We start from the raw sequence: 19,934 nt of genomic DNA on the forward strand, positions 1-19,934 counted from the left end.
AGTAAATAAATATGTACTGTACATACATTGACTTCAAATAATGTTTCAAAAAAATATTGTGATAATGATAATGATCTTAATAGTTTTGTGGTATTATTTGATATATGAAAAATAGAATGAAAAATTTTTAGTGTTTGGGAATAATATATGAATTATTCCTAATTTATTTCTTTTTGTCTTTTATAATTTTTATATTAGTTTGTTTTTAATTAATTAGTTTTCTATGTTTTTCAAAAATATATTTCATGTCATCTGTTAAATTCATATTAAAGAGGTAATTTATTAATAAAAATGATTATATAAAAATTATTAAAATTTATTTTATTTATTTTTCTAGCTTGGGAAAATATGGAATCACATTTTTTCCAACATGTTTAAGTTATGATTATGTTATATATTCTGCTCGACCTAATCTTCATTTGTGGAAATGTGGCTTTGATGGAAACGTGATTGAAACAGTTATTCTTAAGGAACTAATGAAGAAAAATGTACCTTTTATACAAGTACAGAAATCTCAACCTACTTTACCACCAAACAATGTGCAACTAGGTCTACTAAAATTATATTGCGATCGATATTTGATTTCTTGGAATGAAACATCATTGATTATTATCGATCCTATTGAAAAAAAAATTATTGGTTGCTGTTGGAATTTTGACAATATTATAGATTTAACTACTTGTAAAGATGAAATATTTCTTCTTCTAAGGGACAGAAATTTAATTAGAATAGCAAACTATCCAGAAAATGTTGAAGTTAATATAGGTATTAAAAATTATCTTTTTAAAACTACTTTTTAATAGTAACAAACTATTAATAATTGTTGCTAATTATAATCTTTACTAGAATGTTCATTGAACTGTTAATTTTTACTGTTAATTTATTCTAAGAATTAATTTTGTAAGATTTAATTTAATTTTCAGAATTATTGCATCACACTTCAGAATTTGGAATTTTGCTTCTTCATATAGGATTTATAAAACTATTGTATTTTTTATCTATATAACCAATACCAATATTCAATTCAGGAGAAGGTATATAGCAGGTATATAAGTTCGCCGACTTCTAGGGGGAATCGTTAATCTCACAACAGGATGGTCTAGAGTCGTTCGCGTGTGGGTGTGGGGGAGGAGACAAGGATGACAAGTGTCTCACAAAAAACTCGTTTATTTAAACACAAAACAACTCACACTATGCACAGTTCTTTACACAGTTTGAATGTTCGGATGTTTTAGTGTTGATAGTGTTTCCTATCGTTGCTTGAAATTAGGCCCCGGGGCAGTGGCAGGTGAAGCGGCTCGTCGGTTGGCGTTGGTGGACTTTACGATGGACACCTTGGCGTACACCTCTTGTCTCTCTTGAAGCCTCTTGAAAAGTTCTCTGTGGTGTCCTTCAAAATTGGCCTCCTCAATCTCCGTTTTCTCCCCTTTTTCTATCTGATTGGTTCTATGTCCTTCTTTCTCACTCCCTGATTGGTCCCTCATCTGTTCCTAAGTGAAAAACAACCCCTGTTTGAGTCACAAGAAAGATCCGCTTTGAAGAATCTACTTGACACCATCCGTTAACTCTGGATGGAAAGTGTTGATGGAACTTTGGACCTCACGCTCATATTTTCCCCATTGTTGTCTAGTCCATGACGTTTTATAAATTTTAATGACCCGACGCGATGTTCCTTTTTGTCATCAACCTTTCCTCTTTTCAACATTTCTATGTTTTCATTATTTGTATATGAGCACCTTGTCTAAGATCCATCACTACTGGAGGACGCTTGTTTACAATTATTAATCATTTACAATTATTGTGTTCTGTTTTACATCAATAGCATTTTTTTTCTCGTTGTGGTTTCATATGACTAGCACAACTAATCCAATCGTTGGTTGGTTTTTAATAATGGAAGTTTGTTTTTTTCTAGTTTTGTTTTAACAATTTTCTAATATAAATGTTTAATGTCAATCTGTTTTTGGGACCTCACAGGTATATAGCAGAAGCCAGAATTATTGCATTGCCTTTGAGAATCTGCAGTATTTCCTCTTCACACTGATAAATTGGTTTATAGTAAACAAATATTATGTATTAAAAAGGAAAGAAAATTCAAAAAAATACAAATAATAATCACATAGATAACCTTTGCTTTATTCTAGCAGTACATTACAAACGACAAATGTTTTTGAACAGCTTGACTGTCCCTGCTTCAGGTCAGTTATACATGTATATATATTCAGGTCAGTTATACTATAAAATGAGAATTCTAAATGGAACACATATATAACTGACCTAAAGCAGGGCAGTCCAGCTGTTCAAAAACATTTGTCGTTTGTAATGTACTGCTAGAATAAAGCAAAGGTTATTTATGTGATTATTTTTTCAAATATTATGTGATATAATTTGGTTATGGCATTAGACTGTTATGTAGCAAAATAACTGTTAATAAGCAAAATATAAATTTTAGCCAATTCTGAATAAAGTTTGTTTATGGTAGATGAAGGGACAAGCCCAAAAATAGGTAAGGCGTAGTCTATTATAGACTGTATATTGGTGAAAAATAATATTCTGAGTATGTGTTTACTAGAAGTTATTGTAAAATTTTGCCGTACCATTCTCCTATGAATTGAGACTTGTTTGATTAAATTTCCTATATGTTGTTTGAATGAGAGTTTTGAATCAAATTTAACACTTAGGTTCTGGACTCTATTAATGATTTCCAGTCTTTGATTACTAGTAAAAATGGTATTACAAGTTGGTGCTCTCACCAGGCTATACATCATTATTTTAGTCTTGCTAGAGTTTATTTGTAAATTTAACTTCTTAAGTAAGATATTAAGTTTATTAATATCACTTTGTAACATATGATGACATTGGCAAATTGACAAATTTGGTATTGGCAAATTTAATATCATCAGCATATGCATTTATGAATGAAGAAATAATACTAGTGTCTTTTTATATAGACTATGAACAGTAAGTTGCTAAGAATAGAACCCTGAAGTATACCTATCAATGGTGAAAAATGTGAAAAGAAAAAATTGCAAATTTTAATCTGACATGAATGTAATAGGAAGAAATTGTTAAGCCAGGTCAAAATAATGTCATTGATTTCAAAGAAGAATAGAAAAAGAGAAGAAATAGCTAGAAATAAAATCTAATTGATTAACATTTGTATTTCTTACACTTAGTGGTTTATACTGTGTTTCAAGGAGTAAATTGAAGATGACTGTCTCAAAAGCATTTTGTTTTTTGAATAATATAGTTTCTAGAAAGTGTGTTAAAGGCTTGAAAGCTTTCTGGCTTTCCTACATGTAGGGGAAGTAAGATATTTGTTATTGACAGAATTTATTTCTTCCTCATTTTCATCACTTGTTTTTTGAACTTGGTTCTTTACTTCAGAATGTCATCTTCAAATAAGTGTCTGCAGATAGCTAGATTATTGTCAATATTAACAAAATTATTGAATGACACTTTCACTGTTATGAGAGTCTTCTTTGATACAGTTGATGGATTCTGACAGAAAATTTAATTTATTCAAAGTATTAACAAATTTTTGAATGAAACTTGCTTTTGTAAAGCAATTTGCAATGGTACTTTGCAGAACTTAATTCCAAGCTTTGTTGTTGCATCTAGCAGATTCACTCCAAACTTGTGATTCATCTTCAATAACATACAAAGTCTTTGATAAGCATTTGTATCATAATTTAAACTTTTGAATGATTTCCTGATTTTCTAAAGATTGCAATCTAAAATTGTCTTTGGTAGTAAAAATTGAACTGTTATATTAATAGCTTTCAGAGTGGGAATCATTGAATGTGCATATTTCTCTCTCTCTCTCTGCATGCCATATCAGAAATCCTGATGTCGGAAAGCACCTGGCACAGGTTAATAAGTGGTTAGTAAGGTGCCAAGGTGTATCCTGGGGGAAGTTACAACCAGAGTGGTTTCCCGTTGCCTTCTCTGGTGTGCGATGTTATGTCAGGGGAAATACTTTCTGGGAGGTCTTGTAAGGGAAAAACTGGTCCCTATTCAGGTGTTACAAATGTAGAGAAAACCCGGAAAACTCCACATGGCCAGCCTGTCTGAGCGTGGTGCGAACCTGCGACTGAACTCCCAGTGTTTAGCAACAGAACCGCTTGGCCACTGGTAGGGGCTATGTGCATATCAGTTGTTGATAAAAAGAATAATTTTTCTGTTTTTGGCAATCATGTGAGTCTCTTAACCTCAACAGCCAGTTAGAAAAAGTTCTGACTTCTTTCATTACTTCTTATTTGCTGCATACAGTATAGATATCTTGGCATTTTAGCATCTTGGCAGATATAGTATATCTTGGCATTTTGAAAACATTGACACTTGAACAATTTTTCAATTAATAACAATGGCAGTTTTTCATTATCTGTCATGTTTGCTCCCAAAGGAAGTTACTTGTTCTTTACTTTTTTATCTTTCTGACATGAATCACTTTTGATCATCATTGTTTTTTCTGGCAGACATTTTAAAAGTAAGCCCATTTTGTCTGCATTGAAAATGTTATCCAGGCAATAGTTTTGTATAGTTTCTGGTAAAATTTTCAACTGTTTTGCACATTCCTCCTCTTGTACTTCTGCACTTTTACCATAGATTTTACTGAAAACTATTCCATGCTTCTTACATTTATTCATTCACTGCTTTTTGCATTGAATTTGATGTCTCAATTGTTGTTTGAATTATTAATCTTTTTCTGTAAGATTTCCATCAACAGGAATATTTTTAATTATTATGCCTTTGTGTCCTGTTTTAACTTAATTTAAAATTTATTTTGTATACTAGTACTTTCTATATATTAACAGGACTTATTATGCTGGAAAATATGGATGCAGATATTTAGTCTTACAGATCAAAAATAATGTTCTTTATTTAGTTCACCTGAAACTAAATAAAGAACTAAATACAGGTGAACTAAACAGGTGAACTAAATAAAGAACATTATTTTTGATCTGTAAGACTAAATATCTGCATCCATAATTTCCAGTATAATAAGTCCTGTTAATATATAGAAAGTACTAGTATACAAAATAAATTTTAAATTAAGGAATATTTTTGTCTGTACACTCAGCATGCACTTTTCAGCATCTAGATCCAACAATGGCCAAACCTTGTCACAATGGTAGCAATATATCACCTATCAAAAATATGAGAGCTGCATTCTCTATTTTATATAAGTTACATATATATTAAATTATGTGGGAGATGCAGTAATGGTCTAAAAGAGCCATGCTTGGCCATGATGGATCTAGATACATACATTTACACTTTATTTTCTGTTCTGTCTGATTCTGTTGTTCATTGATGCTTTCCAAAATCCTCTTACTGTTTCTGAAGTATGTAGAAAGAATACACAATGGAATGCCAAATTCTTTTGATATTTCTGATTTTTCTTTTAGCTTTCTTCCAATCTTTATGACAGATATCTTTTCTGCTATCAACAAATTCTGTAGCTTTCTCTTTTTGCCATTGCTGTCTACTGTACTTTGGAGTGAAAATAGTTAATACACTGATTTACTGATCATTTATCAGTAATGAAAATGTCATTGTGAAAGTCAAACTGTAAAGTTTGACTTTCACAATATCCATAGCAACTCAATACCTTGCTCTTCTACATCTCCTAGTCCTGCTGTATCGATTAGGTTGACAGTTTGGTCAACCTAATGATACAGCCATAACTTCTTCCACGCTCCGTTCATGCATTTATTAATTAATTCTTACCAAGCAAAGTTGATATTTCCTATTGGATCCATGATGTTCTAAAATTGCACAAAACAAACATAGATTTAAGGGAAGTACAGTGCTACGAGGAATTCCACCTTTTGCTGATTGGTTCATGTTCATAAATAATTGTATTATATACAAATAAATGAAATGCCACAATCATATGAATCAGCGTAAATTTTGAGCTTTTTTTAGGCTTTGAATATACTGCGTTATATCAAATCAGCATTAATCGAGGCAGCATTAAGCAGAGTCTTACTGTAATTCCAATCTTCAACTTGTGATGATATCATCTATCTTTTTAAAAACAAAAAAAAAGTGCACAAAATTAGATATGAAATAGTCTCTGGATTTTAAAGTTTGAGTAGCAAAATATGATTTTAAAACTAATTTGACTCATAGAAGCATAGAATACATTGAATGTTTGGGAGTTAAGTTGGAACATAAATAAAACTCATTTTAAGGAAGTTTGACTTATCAAGAGTCTACTGTATATAGTTTTTATAATTAATTTTGTAGTATGGTATTATTACTTTCTTAATATAAACTTTATTATTTATCTATATTTATTGTTCATGACTTTATATTTATATTATTTTTTGAAGAAAAAGGATTATGCTGAAAGAATTCTGATTTTAATATAATTTTCTCAAATAAAATTTTTAATAATATACAATATATATGCAATTTTATTTAATTATTTATAATAAAAAGCTCTTTATTCACTTTAATAGATTTTGTTGTTATTAGATACACAAGAAGAATCATTAATAGCATCCATAAAAAATCCATTTAAGCAGTTTGAAGATTCTTGGAAGAAATTATCAGTGTTTCCTATTAGAAAAGAAAAATTTTTTCTTCAGTCAAATCAATTGTTTCAATGGTATCCAAAAAGTAAAAATTTCCCAAGAAATGTTGCCGAAAATATAAAAAGTATTGAATCAACTGAAGCAATAAATGAAAAATATGACAGAAAGTTTAACATGGAAGAGAATGATAAGCTGCAAAATGAAATGATTAGTTCTGCAGAAAATATATATGAAACAGGTAATAAATTTTATTTTTTTAATAGCATTTTTGAAGTTTACTTGATACAGTAAATGTTGCATGAGTCTGGATTTTGCAGTCAAGAAAATCTGAATGTGAGATGGCATATTCTCTAATGGTTAGCACAAAATATTAAATGACAAAAAAAATTTTCTATTCTTATTACAGACATAATTATAAAACTATGAGGAATATTTTCGGCAGAGAAGCCTTTTGCTTCCTTTTTATATTTTAATGCCCATGCAAGTTAATTTTTTTATTTTCATGATTATTTTAGAAAGATGATCTGAATCTTGTCTTTTCAAATTATCACATAAGTTCTTGAATGTTTTAGTGATGATCAAATATTTTCAAAAATATTTTCTGACAGTTTTAAAGAAAAATTATCAATACATTCATAGTAAAAAGTTGTATTTCTTGATCACGAACACAATAAATCCAGTTATCTCAGTTTTCATAAGACCACAGATCGTAATAAAATATCTCCTTCTGGAGTAAAATGGCATAATTTATATTAAGTTAATAGTGGTGGGATATTTTAAATCGTTAAATGTAAATATTATTTCTAAATTTTTTATATCATTTTTAATATATTTTATTAGGATATAAAATTTTTCATATATTATAAATATATGAAAAATTTTAAATATATTTTAACATAAATCATTGTGAAATTTATAAAATATTCTATTAAAATTAAAAGTAATAACATTAGCTAAATTTTTATGAAAAAAAAATTATATTTGAGTCTGTAGTCAGTCAAAACATAAATATTCAGAAAAAAAATTTGGAAACTGATGACAGATATTTTAAAAAATAACCATTGAAATAAATATGCATCTTGTGTACTTGAAAAAAATGAACAAAATGCAAATATTTCTTTTTACACAATCAGAAACTATATAATTACTGTTTATAAGTAAATTTTTTCTTTTTATCAAATTGTAAAAAAATTAAAAATTGACTTTGTCAGCTTTAATTCTAAGATTCTATAAATTTGTAAAGTATAAAGCACAAGTTACACTTCTGACAAAATAATTCTGGGTCTTACACCTAATGTGTCCCCCTGGTTATGATGGAATATCTGGCATGGATGTTAAGCCCCTGGGGAAAAAAGGAAGTGAAGGGGTTGATGGAAAGGGGGTTCTTTGTGGAGTTGATGCATGGAAGTATGGTTGGTGGTTTTTGTGTGTGGAAGCCATCACTGAGTAGCTGAACAAGAGGAAGTGGAAAAATGATCATAGTGAATTATAAACAAAGGTGCAAGAGAGTACTTTAAATAGTGAAACAAAGGTCTCTAATGAAATTTCAAGTCTGTGAGGAAAAGTGGTGAGGTTTCAAATTCGAACTCTTTGTCTCTACTGTGTAAATCTCTAATGAAAAGGCTCTTAAGATTATTGTTGGGATTCTAATGTACCACGCGAGAAACCTTTGACACACTGTATGTCCTTCCAGATAAAAATTGTTGGCAAATTAAATTATTGTTCTGTTACATTTTGGGTTTGTGTTCATTGCCTTTGTCTTGTTTCACCCGAGAGCAGTGGATCAACTTCCACAAGTGTCTGATTTATTCTGTTCACTTGTTCCTTTTATTGGCCCATTGTAGAAAATAACAAGTTTTTTATTTCTTTTTTTTTTTTTGTCGATTTGTTCTATTCCTAATCTCACAATTCCTTAATGATGAAAGTATACTAAGTTGCAGCAGACTTTTTCTTGTAACTTAGGTAACAAATAGAACCCATAATTTCAGAAATAATTTGAAGTCTTAATCGATTATACACTTAACCTTCTTGTAACAATTTGCGTAATCATTATTAAATTCATTATCAAACTTTTTGTCAAATTATATTTTAATCTGAAATGTTTAACAATTAAATTAATTAATCTCTTTATATATATATATATATATATATATATAGTAGATTTCACTTTGATACTCACCTATTGTAAATTGATAACATTAGTCAGAGTAAGTAAACGAGACCACAAATGAAAATTTGCCTATGGAAGCAGATTATGATTTGTCATGATAGTTTATGGCTGAGTTATTGCGGGTGGCCTTGTAAATAGATGATGCTCATTTAACACGGGTGAAAATATTCTCACTTTGTTTATAATTTTCTTGCTGGTTTGTTAGGTTTTTGCAGTGTTTATTATGAAGTTTTTAAGTAATAAGAAAATACAAATAATTTAAAAATAATAACTTTATTAATAAATTTTAATGTTCTCTTGTTTTTAATAGGCAATGAAAATTCTTCCTTAAAAACTGATAAGATAAATGAAGAAAGTGATTTGAAATCTCTTCCGGACTCATCAAGTGGTGTGAAAACTCCAGATGTAAATGTTAAAGACAAATTTTTGGAAAACATACAAAATAATCAAATTACTTCAACAGAAAAAACAGATGAAAATTTAAATAATAACAATAAGCTTTCTGATGAAAGCAATAATTCAGATCAATCAAAATCTCAGGTTAAAAAAAATTTAGATTTGGTAAACGATCGTGAACCTCTATCCTTAGAAGAAATACTTTTTCGATATAAAAATTATCACAAAGAAAACAGACACACATCAGATCTTTGTGAAACATCAGTCATTTCTAATTCAAATATTACAGATAATATTTCTACAGAAAAAGAAAATGAAATAAAAGACAAGAGTTTAAATATAAACAAAGCAAATAATTGTTTAAGTTTTACAGAAACTGGAGAAATAATAACTCAGGAAGAAAATGAAAACAAAAAGCAAGAACAATTAACATCTATGAATGAAGAAATTTCAATAAATACTGATTTCAAAAGTAACTTGGAATTAAAAATTGAAAATTGTGAATTTAATCGTAAAATTCAAAATTTCGAAAATGATTCTTGTATTAAAAAATCTGATGAAGAATCAAAGCACTGTAACAATTCTGATTCTGTTGAGATGTTACATTTGAGTGACAATGAAAAAGATTTAAAATCAAATGTAGTTACTAACAGAATCTTACTGGATTACAAAGATATTTGGATTCAAGATAAAACTCCAGAACTATTAGTAAGCTTAGCTGCTTGCAATCAATATTTATATTGTATTGATATTAACAGAAAAGTATGGTATTCTTCACTTTCTCAATTTAGTTTTTCATGGATAAAAACAACAAAAGAAGCAAACCAAATAGCTGTTCCTTTAAATGGAAATGTTGTTTCAATATTAAACAAAGGAACTGCTTACATAGCTTTATTTTCTCCAAAAGAAAGAAACTTGTCCTCTGCTAATTGGAGAATTGTTGCTGAAAACATCAGTTATATTGCTATTGATGACAATTCTATTTGGTAAGTAAACAATAAAAAATTAATTTTAAAAATTCAGAAATTATACATTAATATCCCAAGTTACGTAAGTAATGCGGACTGTAAACCTTTACATAAGTTGAATTTTATGTAAGTTGAATTTGTAAATTGCTTAAGTGTAACTATGTAATTAATAACTCAATACCGTATTTATTATTATATGTGTACTGTACATATATTATTTATTACTTTATGTATAAAAGAACAATAGAAATACAAAGTACATATATAAATGAAACAAAGAAAGAAACAAAAATAATCTGAAATATATTAAATCAATTCATTTCCCCATCTATTATTGTTATTGTATTCCTGTCTTCATATATAGGAATTATTTTTAATTTTTTTTCTCAGGTAATTGCAGATCTTTGTTTTTTTGGTTTATTACCAACAAATTTGGTTTGCAAATTCTTATTAACTTAAAAACTATTTTAGAAACCATTTTAAATATATTCATTCTTCATTTATTGAAATGACAGTTTAATTAATGTCATTTAGGTATTGTGTCAGATAATTTTAGCATTTTCTTTGTATGATATATTAGCAGTTATAAGTGCATCAGTTTTGTTTTCTTAAAGTAGTTAATTTGTTGCAGTCCAATTTTCCTTTTAATAGTCACTATACAATAACAGTTTTTTAAGACTTTCTTCTTGCATTACTTAAAATTCATAATTTTTGTATTTTTCTTAAGCTAATGCAACTATGAAATAAACTTTTATTTTTCTTGTTATTCATGAAAAGTAGTTTAAAAAAGGCAAAAATTGATAATACAATCAACTTTTTATCTCTCTTTTTTCAGTTTTTTATATAATAATTAACAAATTCAAATTCTGTGATATATTTGAAACAAGATACAGAAAGAATTTTCTTTATTTTTTTTAAATTAATTACTAGAGATGTAATGAAAGATTGAAATTATAAAACAACATAATATGTGTAAAAATACGAAGGTTATTTTTTTTTAAGGTCCGTTTTTTCATAAGAAGAAAATTACTGTAAATATCATTAAAATATATTTTTTCCCATATTCTACATACTTTTATCTACTTTTCTACATAATTTCCATTTTTGTTCAAACTTTTGTCATACCGTTCAAAAATTTTTTAAGTTCCGACTTCAAAGAAATCTGCCGCCTGCTGCCAGAAGACATTAGGCTACGCCGCTTGTCTTGTATGGCACATCAGAGTTTTCTCATGGTCACACAATAAGCATCAGAATTGATTGTTGTGCCTCTTGGCATAAAATCCACTAACAAAGTCCCTTTCCTGTCCCAAAAGACAGTTACCATGATCTTTCGTGCTGAAATCGAATAACAGATCGTATCTTACAGTCGGCAGGCAACTCAATTTTCTTAAACATTATAAACTTTTACAGCTCAGCACACAGACAGACAATACAGCTGAAAATGGCATCTAAACATGTGCAAAGCATGCTGAAAGCAGATGCTCATGCACACTGCTGCAATTGAGCGTCATTCTCATTCTCCTTCACAAACGGACCTTATTTAAAAAATAGCCCTCGATATATAATAGAAAAAGAAACAAACATATAAGATCAGTGAAGTAAAAAATTTGTAAGATGATATAACTCAAAAAAAAAAAAAAAAAAATACAATTGATACAATCAATATAAGAGGATATAAAATTGATATAAATATAGGATAATATTCAGATGTTGGATCTAATTTAAATCCTAAAAAACAAGGTTTCATCATCTGCTTGAGGGGAGAATTTTTTTCCTAAGGGAGCCATCTTAGTCAAATGACATCTTTTAATGATGCCTAGAATTTTGATAAGATGAAATGTAAAAGAAAACATTGCTGTCTTAATTCAATTGGACATTGCATTATAGGAAATGTTGTATTTCCTGTAAATAGGATTCTATGAAAGAGAAAAGGATAATTTATAGAAAGACATGTCAGAAATCCTTCTAGGAATCTATATTGTTTGTCAAAATTAATGTCAAAGATAGGACATGTGATAGTGTAGGAATAACGGTCAATTTGGTATCTAAATTTTGTTGCAATTGGAGTTTTGGATACTCAGAAAGCTAAATCATGGATTGACAGAATATTTATGATGAAAGATGTGCAATTTCACTGTTTATTATTAATTATAAGTAGTTATAGTAATATATTATAAATGAAATTGTTTGGATAGAACTATGTACTAATTTAGATTACATTGAAGAGATGCATCTCTGATGAAATATATTTTTGAAGGAAGTGAAAAAGGCTTTCACTCAGACAAATATTTAGAAATTTTATTGGAAAAGTTCACAATACTACTAGACAAAACTATTTTGTTTTTGATTTATCTACAGTCAGTGAGCATACCATAAATTAAAAACTCATTAAATTAAATACTAAATATTTTTTATTTCACTCTATTGTTTTCTAATTTCATAGGTATATTAATAATAATGGTGAATTATATGTTCAGCAATATGCACTACTTTATCAATCAAATTTTAAATCAACACACATATCATGTGAATATTGTCTTGCTCAAGTTACATCTCAATCTGGTAATGTTTGTGTTCTGACAGCTACAGGAAAAATTTTGTATAGAACTGGAATAACTGTATATAAAACTGAAGGATCTGGATGGAAAGAAATAAGGTAAAAAAATGATTACAATTAAAAATAATATTTTAAATCTTATGCTTTATTGTTAAACATAATTTTATTATTATGATATATTTTAATAGGTTAATGGAAAATATGATAGTTAAAACTTGTGTTCTTGGTAGTAAGGATTTATTATGGATTACTGATAATCATTGTAAAGTTTGGTTTCACCCTAATATTTCAAAAGTTGTCACATCTGAAACAAATTGTAAATGGTGGCAAGTAAGTGTGTTTTATTAAATTACAGGCTGCCCTCATTTTACACCAGTGATGCATTTCTGGAAGAGGTAACATAAACAGAATTGACACAAAATGAATCCATTTTATTATGGAATAAATATGGATGATTCCAGGCATCCACAAATGAATATACTGTATATTTTTCAATAGAAGCATGTTTAATTTTTGCAAAATTTTTACTAATATAAAATAATACAGAAAATATAACATTTATTTAGAGTTGAAATTGACAGTGCAATTTTTATACCACTGCTGTGTTGGTTTCCTTTGGCAGTGCTACTAGATGCAACATCATCTCTGTAATGATGGCCCTGGTTGAGAGTCATCCATCAATGACCCTCAACCAGGACAGACTAGCTGAAGATTATGTACTTTCATAAAATATTAATCCAAAGTTGCTTGCTGACCTTTTCTTTATCTCTCTGAGAATTTCATAATAAGGCTTCATTTAAACTCCTTACAAAATCATTTCACTCTCAGTCAGGATCTATCTCAAAATACTCTTCAATCAATGAGTTGGTATAGCAAAAATTACATAAGGATGTCAGTATATCTTTAAAACACATTCTTGTTCATCATCATTTATCTCTCCTTTATTTGTGTGCCTAAATGTTCTACCAAATTTGTTAATTCTTCTATATAATATTTGCATTTAGCATTTGAGAAATATATTCTATCCACTGTGGGAAAAATTTTTAAGAACTTTTTGTGAAAAAAATTGAAACCAATGTTGTTATTGTGGCTTTATTAAACCTTATTTATTTTCTTTTCTTTACTTTCCTTATACTATCTTCCTGTAGTAACAATTTTACTTCCGTTTTCTATTTACTTAACCACGCGGTAGTTAGTCGACACATGTGGCCTGGACGGTAATAAAAACAAAAAGGGTGTGACACCGAGGGGTCGAGGGGTTACGTCAGAGGAGATAGGAGGACAGGAGCGAGAGGAAGGAAGATTTTTCGGAGAGAGAGAAAAACGGGACGAACAGAAACAAAGAAAGTTATTAAGGAACGGATCCGAGGTTTTTTTTTTCTTATTTATTACCGCCAGTCACCCCTTCGAACCAATTTTCAGTCTTATCATCTCTGTTTAATTCTCTTCCACCTTATCTTTCTCTAGGGCCCTGTACTTAGTTAAGCTAGATATAAGTTAGAATAAGTTCTTTGTCTTGTCGGCACGCGGGGACTAATTGATGACATTGTTACGCGCAGTCCCAAATGTATTTGTATTAGTAATTAGTAAGTGTGTGTAATCGTTTCTTTGTAAATTATTTATGTTCGCTGAAATTAATAAACCTCTTTTTTTTAATTCTATCAAAGCCGAGCGACTCTCAGGGTCTTGTTATTTCATATACTCGGCTAACAATGGCGTCCGCGACAGGATTCTGTTAGTAACGGGATACGGTTTTTATTGTATAGAACGTAGCATTGTATTATCGTGCCTGTAGATTTAAGGCCCTACAATTTGTAATCAATTGTATTATTTTTATATCATTAATTATGGATGATTGTAACCAGAACAATCTTGCTACATCCTCAGGAGGCGAGGGTGAGGGGATCCCTCCGGTAGTCACAGGGTTTCTAGGAATGGTTCCCATTTTTTCTAATAGTGGCAGTGATTTGGTTAATGTCCGCCAATTCTTCAAGACCATAGATAATATATCTCGCCTGGCTGGGTGGAACAGTGAAGTGAAATTGGCTGTCTTACAAGCTCGGTTAAAAGGGGGGCCATTATCGACGTTCTTCAGCTTGGCTGACCAAGATCCTTGTACTTTTGAGGGAATTAGGCAAAAATTAATTCAATGTTACGAAAAGCGAGAACTTAAGGAAAAGAATGCACTCGACCAACTCTTAAGTATTAAGCAGAACCATGATGAGACGGTATGTGACTATGTCATCCGCATGAATACACTGTTGTCGAAGGCCGCTTCCAATAACGAAAAAATTGGTGCCTTGAGGGATGACATTATTAGAGAGAGATTTATAAAGGGCCTAAGGCCCCAGCTAAAGGGATACGTATTAAGGAGAGAACCCCAGACCTTAGATCAGGCAATTAAGGAAGCGGAGAGGGAAGAACGGGTCGAACTCGAGTGTAACGTTAGTAGAGAAAATAAATTTGTACACACCATTGAAATAAAGAACCCAACCGCTAATGAGGATCCGAATGGTGTGATGAATATTGTGAAAACAAAGGAAGACGATAGACTTGAAAGGTTGGAAAAAATGGTGGGGTCGTTATGTAGTACTGTTAATGGTTTGGTCGAAAGACTGGGTGGAAATCTAGATAAAAATAAGGATAGCCCGAACCGATCTGTCCTAAAAAGGTGTTACATTTGTGGGAATCCTCGCCACCTGGCCCGCCAGTGCCCTCAACGGAATATAAATGATTTAAACTAATTACGGGGCGTGATGATAGCCAGTATCACGTCCCATGCATCGAGCTAACCCTGGCCCCTAATGTGTTCTTCTCTAAAAAGGGCCTTCCCCTCATTCTTGGTGATGCTTATGGTACCAGTATCAAGTTTCTGGTCGATACGGGTGCGGAAAGGTCCGTGCTAAGCCTGAAGATCGCTCAGAGCGAGATATGGAGTAGGGGACCGAACGGTGCACTTCACAGGAGTTGGAAACGACTACGAGGAATCGGTGGGGAGGTTATCGAATGCGAATGGGAGTCTAATATCAAGATCGAAAGAGGAGGGAGAACTCAAAATGTTCAAATGACTTGCATGCACTTGCCATCCGAAGTCGAATACGAAGGAGTATTGGGTATGGATGTGTTAAACAGGTTCCCGGAAGTATTAATTGAAACAGGTGAGAATGTAACATCTTGGAATAGAACCGAAATTGATGACTTTTATCAGTGTTGTGGATTCAGAAGGGAGGAATCCGATAATACGATGGAGGTTAATTTATCCCATTTGAAAGACTACGAAAAAAAGGAAGTGGAGCGTATCTTTAATGAACACCCCGGATGTTTCGCACGGAAAATAGAAGATTTGACCGGTACTAAGGAATTTCTTCATACACCTATCATTAAAAGTAACCAAATAATTAATACAAAACAATATAGAATACCGCAATGTTATTTGAGTGAACTAAAGAAAATGATAGTTTCATATCTGAAGGCGGGGATTTGCGAGGAGAGTACTTCTGAATGGAATTCCCCCCTTCACATTGTCCCGAAGGAGTCCGGCGAGTTAAGGGTTACTCTCGATCTACGAAGAATTAACGAAGTAACCCAGTCCCAGGAGTTCCCTCTAGCCCGTGTGGATGAGATCTTAACGAAGTTTCAGGGAAGCAAATTCTTCTCGGTAATCGACCTAAAGTCTGGATATTTCCAGATACCCATACATGAATCAACACGTCATTTCTTTGCTTTCTCTACTCCTTGGGGAAAATTCCAGATGTGCCGCCTCCCGCAAGGTGGAAAGAATAGCGGGAGGTATTTTCAATACGCCATGTCTAGGCTGTTGGGGAGATTCATAGATATCAATTGTTTCGTCTTTCAAGACGATATTGTGTTGTTCTCCCAATCCTTTGAAGATCACGTGAAACTCCTAAGGGAGGTAATCTCTATATTAGACAAAGCCAACTTGAAATTGCACCCAAAAAAATCGAAATTCATGGTGAAAGAAGTGCGGTATCTGGGACACATCATCGATAGTAAGGGGATACGACCTGATCCCTGCAACGTGGATGCGATTAAAGAAGTCCAACCCCCGCGTAATGTGAAAGACGTCAGGAGTTTCCTCGGAATGGTGGGATTCTTCCGCAACTTTATCCCAAACTTTGCCGAGATTGCTCTTCCTCTTACATATCTGACTAAAAAATATGTAAAGTTCTTATGGGACGACCAGTGCCAATCAAGCTTCGAAAAATTTAAAGAACTATTATCTAAACCCCCTGTGCTATCTCATCCCGACTTTAAAATACCTTTTTTCATGCACTCGGACGCTTCAGATACCTGGGCTGGTGCGGTCTTAGAACAGGAAAGCGAAGGGAAACTCATTCCCATTGGCTACTTTAGTAGGAAGTTCCGTGGGCCCGAACTAAAATATTCCACTATCGAGAAGGAATGCTACTCAATAATCTTAGCCCTCCGCCACTTTAAACATCTTATTCTTGGTCAGAAGGTCACTGTGCTTTCCGACCACAAACCTTTAACCTTTGTGAAAAATATGAAAAATCACAATAACCGCCTCATGAGATGGGCCGTAGAATTATCTAATTTTGATTTGGTCATTACGCATGTTCAAGGGAAGAGTAACCCAGTGGCTGATTTATTGTCTCGACCACATGGTAGTAGAGAAGAAGCCCCCTCAAACAGCGATGTCATTAATTGCATCAGTGAAGAGTTGTGGAAAAAGGTAAAGAAGTCCCAGATTGGGGACAGAATTTTTGGTCCAATGAGAAATCATTTAATTAAATTCCCACCCTCTTACAATGATTACCCGAGTAGTGGCATACTTCCTGAGTATCAAGTAGATGGTGATGTATTAGTCCACGTACGACCGGGACGGTTTGGAATACGTCAATGGAGGCGTGTTTGTGTAGGGGAAACAGCAATTAATGACGTAATTAAAGCATTCCATGAATCACCATTAGCCGGACACTACGGCAAAGAAAAAACGTGTGACCTGATCAACCGTTACTACTACTTCAAGAAGATGAAAAAACTCGTCGATAGATTCGTGAAGTTCTGCAAAGTTTGCCAACAACATAACTTACATCAAGGAAGAGCCCCCTTTCAAGAAACGGAAGTCGCTAATTATCCGTTTCAAAAGGTGTCAATCGACATAATTGGCCCTTTAAATCAAACACATAAGGGTAATCGTTATATTCTCACCATAATTGACATGTTTACTCGATACACAGAAGCCGTCCCTTTAAGGGACCAATCTGCGGCCTCTGTAGCCAATGTGTTTTTCGAAAGGATAGTCTGCAGATATGGCAGTCCCGAGATCATCATCTCTGACCGGGGCACGAATTTTACGTCCTCCATCTTTAATGAAATGTGCAACATCCTTACCGTCAAGCACAATGTTACGACATCATATCGCCCTTGTTCGAACTCAGTTTGTGAACGTGTGAACAAATCCATCAGTAACCTTTTGGCCAGAATATCAGGCGGCAGCAACAACAATTGGGATACCTTCTTACAGACTGCTGTGTTCGCTTATAATAATGCTACACACTCCTCTACTAGTGAGTCACCTTCATTTCTTCTTTACGGATTTGATCCTAAATTCCCTCATGCGTTCCCTGTTGAACAGACAAATGACTACCCGGGTATTCGGGAGTATCGTGATTTCCTTATGGATAAGCTACGATGCATCCGTGAATCGGCATACGAATTAAGTCGCAACCGTAACAAACTTAACCGTAACCGCATCAACACAGGGAGGAAGGTGAGGAGCTTTGAGGTAGGGCAGAAAGTTTGGATGTTAAGGAAAGGGAAGAAGCAAGGCAAGTTTTCTCCAAAATATTTAGGTCCTTTCCGTGTCTCTCGCCTCCTGGGGCCTGTTAACGCGGAAATCGAAAATTGTAATAAAAAGGAAAAACTTGTTGTACACATAGACAGACTAAAACCGTGCTTCTCAAACTTCCGTGAGCCTAGACGGAAGCGTAACATCCCAATTGGACACGAAGGATCACAATCCGGAGAGATCGAGGAGATTGAAGAGGAAGAAGACATCCCTCACCTACCCACTGCGCAACGGGCGAGCTACAATAGGTATAATCAACATAACCAGCAGCATCAAGGAGACCGCAAGGATTCGGGTAATGAGACCATGCTGGAACAGAGGGGTAATATCTCCCACCCGTATAACTTACGGGGGCAGAAAGTGGACTATCGCCGGCTTCACTTTGGAAGATGAACTGTAGTTCATCATCCATTAATGGTTGTGTATCTCCATATTAATGTTTCTGTTAATTGTTAATATGTCTTTTGGTGGGGACGTATGTGGCTTTATTAAACCTTATTTATTTTCTTTTCTTTACTTTCCTTATACTATCTTCCTGTAGTAACAATTTTACTTCCGTTTTCTATTTACTTAACCACGCGGTAGTTAGTCGACACATGTGGCCTGGACGGTAATAAAAACAAAAAGGGTGTGACACCGAGGGGTCGAGGGGTTACGTCAGAGGAGATAGGAGGACAGGAGCGAGAGGAAGGAAGATTTTTCGGAGAGAAAGAAAAACGGGACGAACAGAAACAAAGAAAGTTATTAAGGAACGGATCCGAGGTTTTTTTTTTTCTTATTTATTACCGCCAGTCACCCCTTCGAACCAATTTTCAGTCTTATCATCTCTGTTTAATTCTCTTCCACCTTATCTTTCTCTAGGGCCCTGTACTTAGTTAAGCTAGATATAAGTTAGAATAAGTTCTTTGTCTTGTCGGCACGCGGGGACTAATTGATGACATTGTTACGCGCAGTCCCAAATGTATTTGTATTAGTAATTAGTAAGTGTGTGTAATCGTTTCTTTGTAAATTATTTATGTTCGCTGAAATTAATAAACCTCTTTTTTTTAATTCTATCAAAGCCAAGCGACTCTCAGGGTCTTGTTATTTCATATACTCGGCCAACATTATGAATCAGCATAAATCAAACCAGTGTAAAATGAAGACAGCCTGTGTTATAAATTAAAATATCAATAAATTTTTTAATAAATAAACATTCATATAGAATTTTAAACATTAATTTATAAATAATTAATCATTATTTTAAAAAATTGATACTAAATTAGATTTATTATAAAAATATGTATTAATTTTGATTTTTTTTAATTGTAACTTTATCAAGAGGTTACATGAATACATATGATACAAAATTTTCTTAATCATTAATGAATTTATTATCTTTATTCTTTCTAAATTATTTATTACCTATAAATTCTGGCAATATATATTAATACATTTGATTGTAATTTTACACATACAACGTGCATAG

The 19,934-nt window shown here is 32.3% G+C and overlaps 1 protein-coding gene across 2 annotated transcripts in view; it reads left to right on the forward strand.

Moving 5' to 3' along the window:
• LOC136983558 (tectonin beta-propeller repeat-containing protein 2) overlaps positions 1-19,934 on the forward strand; it is a 78,936-nt gene that overhangs the window by 23,846 nt on the left and 35,156 nt on the right. For both annotated transcript variants that reach the window (XM_067280336.1, XM_067280337.1), the window contains 5 exons: positions 338-765; positions 6,484-6,780; positions 9,023-10,094; positions 12,520-12,732; positions 12,822-12,963. In XM_067280336.1, coding sequence (XP_067136437.1) covers positions 338-765; positions 6,484-6,780; positions 9,023-10,094; positions 12,520-12,732; positions 12,822-12,963 — 2,152 coding nt within the window. The remainder of the gene's footprint in view (positions 1-337; positions 766-6,483; positions 6,781-9,022; positions 10,095-12,519; positions 12,733-12,821; positions 12,964-19,934) is intronic.

The sequence above is a fragment of the Centruroides vittatus genome, unplaced genomic scaffold, assembly GCF_030686945.1.
Source record: "Centruroides vittatus isolate TY-2023 unplaced genomic scaffold, ASM3068694v2 contig_883, whole genome shotgun sequence".
NCBI classification, from domain to species: domain Eukaryota; kingdom Metazoa; phylum Arthropoda; class Arachnida; order Scorpiones; family Buthidae; genus Centruroides; species Centruroides vittatus.